This window comes from Gadus macrocephalus, chromosome 13 (assembly GCF_031168955.1).
Source record: "Gadus macrocephalus chromosome 13, ASM3116895v1".
Taxonomy (NCBI): Eukaryota; Metazoa; Chordata; class Actinopteri; order Gadiformes; family Gadidae; genus Gadus; species Gadus macrocephalus.
In genome coordinates, this window is record NC_082394.1 from 8,839,960 (window position 1) to 8,842,459 (window position 2,500).

At 42.9% G+C, this 2,500-nt stretch overlaps 1 protein-coding gene across 1 annotated transcript in view; it reads right to left on the bottom strand.

Moving 5' to 3' along the window:
• ptprt (protein tyrosine phosphatase receptor type T) overlaps window positions 1-2,500 on the bottom strand; it is a 150,133-nt gene that overhangs the window by 32,494 nt on the left and 115,139 nt on the right. The window contains exon 16 of the mRNA XM_060069948.1: window positions 922-1,009. Within this exon, the coding sequence (XP_059925931.1) occupies window positions 922-1,009 (88 nt within the window). The remainder of the gene's footprint in view (window positions 1-921; window positions 1,010-2,500) is intronic.

Consider the following 2,500-nt stretch of genomic DNA (forward strand, 5'->3'; position numbering starts at 1 on the left):
CTCTCCCCTCCTGCCTTCTCCTCTCTCCTAATGAAGACGCTGAACGCGGCATCCCTCCTGCCTGTCTGCCAGCATCTATTCCTCTCTGTGTTTCCCTGCCACCCAGACGGACAGCTTCCATTACAGGGACGGTGGAATTCAAAGGATTTGTACTAACGGCAGATTTATCATAATTCCTGCTGGCCATCAAGGAGATGACAGGTTATTTCAGAGCTCTGTGTTTCATTTGAAAAGAGGCAGGTTGCCGCTGTTCTGTTCTGTGACATCTAGACCATTTTAATAGGATACACACACACGTACACGCGCAAAAACATGCACAGGAACCCTCACACATGCACCCATCAAAACAATTTAATTACACTTTCATGACTACAACCTAAAATCTGGTTATTTTGTTCTTGTTAATTGAGGTTACACAGACACAGGAGGAGTTTATACACTCGCAAGATTACACTGAACATTTTCTTCACTATTCATAAATGGGTGTGAGTGTGTGTGTGTGTGTGTGTGTGTGTGTGTGTGTGTGTGTGTGTGTGTGTGTGTGTGTGTGTGTGTTGGAGCAGAAGATTGCAAGAAAGTTGTGTATGTTCAAGTTTAGCTTGTGTGTGGGGAACATTCACAACATCTGACCGAGTCTTGAGCTAGCATAGCCTAGACACCAAGCCTAACCCGACAGAGAAACCACCCAAACTCATCCAAACCTGGCATACCGAACCAGTTCAACCGAACCAATTCAACCAGATCAGTCTAAAAAAAACATTTAAAACTAAACAGAGCAGTCAATTCACACTTAACCAGTTCCAAGCAGACCAAGCCAAACCAGTTAAAGATGAGGGCCATGTGAACTAAACCAACACCAAACCAGTGGACAGCATCGATCTCTATCACCATCATAATCGTTGACATCAGGGCTGTACTCACAAGCAATGATGTTGCCATAGCGATTCTTGTTGCGGTTCTCATCCTTCTTGGCCGTTTCCCAGGGTGCCGTCTGTCCCTCTGCCAGACCCTGTGGACACAAACACACACACACACACACACACACACACACACACACACACACACACACACACACACACACACACACACACACACACACACACACACACACACACACACACTTGTTTTTACTACAGTTTTACATCAGTCCTTAATTCTTCACTAAATATGCAAGGCCATACGGCCCAATCTCAGAGTGAAGGGAGGGACACAGATGGACGGAAGTTAAAGAAACAAAATAATGAATATTCATGTGGCCAAAATGAACGGTAGTATGAGGCACAGAATGTAGCAGTTGGAACCCCCAAAGCATCATGGGAATAGTAGTTGTTGAGCCTTGGAGAATCCATAAGGACGAGCCTACTCCTGAGTAGGTTTTACACAAACATATTTCCTGTATTTGAAATGCCAAGGAACAGAATGGTAATCCATCCTGTAGTGACCATTATAACGTAAAATACAGAATATAGTATTTTGTCGACTGCAATAATACAATAGAATAATACTGCGTGTGTGTCTGTGTATTCAATTTAAATACATTTTTATTGGAATTGTATCCCACAGAAGACCATTTACATTGTGTGTACCTCGGTCCAAAAATATTTGGTATTTGTGCTCTGTAAGATATCAACACAGATATATTTCACGTTCAACAAATACACACCGTCTACTTGAAATGTACAATTATAAACACACTCATTTTCAGAGCACAATTTGAAATAAACAATCTATAAACTACTATAGATCTTGTTGAGTTTTGTTCAATGTGTTCACCTTTATGGTGACATGTATGTAGAAGAAAGTTAGTTGAAATTTGTTTTTTTAAAAAGCCACCTATGAGATGGCACACAAACACACACATGCACTCACACCCACGTGCACGCACGTATGACCACACGCACACACACACACACACACACACACAAACACATAGCCTGTCAGTCTTTATATAGGCAGTGCTCTTGTCCTTTAGTCCATTAGAGGGTTATCTGCACAAGACAACTCACTTTCAGAACACACAAAAAGACACAAGCACTCATCCCCCAACACCAAACCCACCCACCCACCCACCCACCCACACACCCACACACACACACACACACACACACACACACACACACACACACACACACACACACAGGATGATATAGCTTACAAACACGCAGTGACAGAAATATAGACACATCAACTTATCGCTCAGTCAAGCAGAAAATGGATTCTCTCACAGAGGCATGAGGGCATTAGTGGATGTGTTAGTGGCGCTGTGTTTGTGTTTATGTGTGCTGGTGTGTGTGCTGGTGTGTGTGTGTGTGTGTGTGTGTGTGTGTGTGTGTGTGTGTGTGTGTGTGTGTGTGTGTGTGTGTGTGTGTGTGTGTATGAGTGTGTGTATGAAGTACTCATCTGTTGTATGACTATATCTGTCACCATAAAAGCTTCGTTCACACTGAAAGCCAAACAACCACACACACACTAGGGCTTTGACTTTTGCCCAAAAATCATA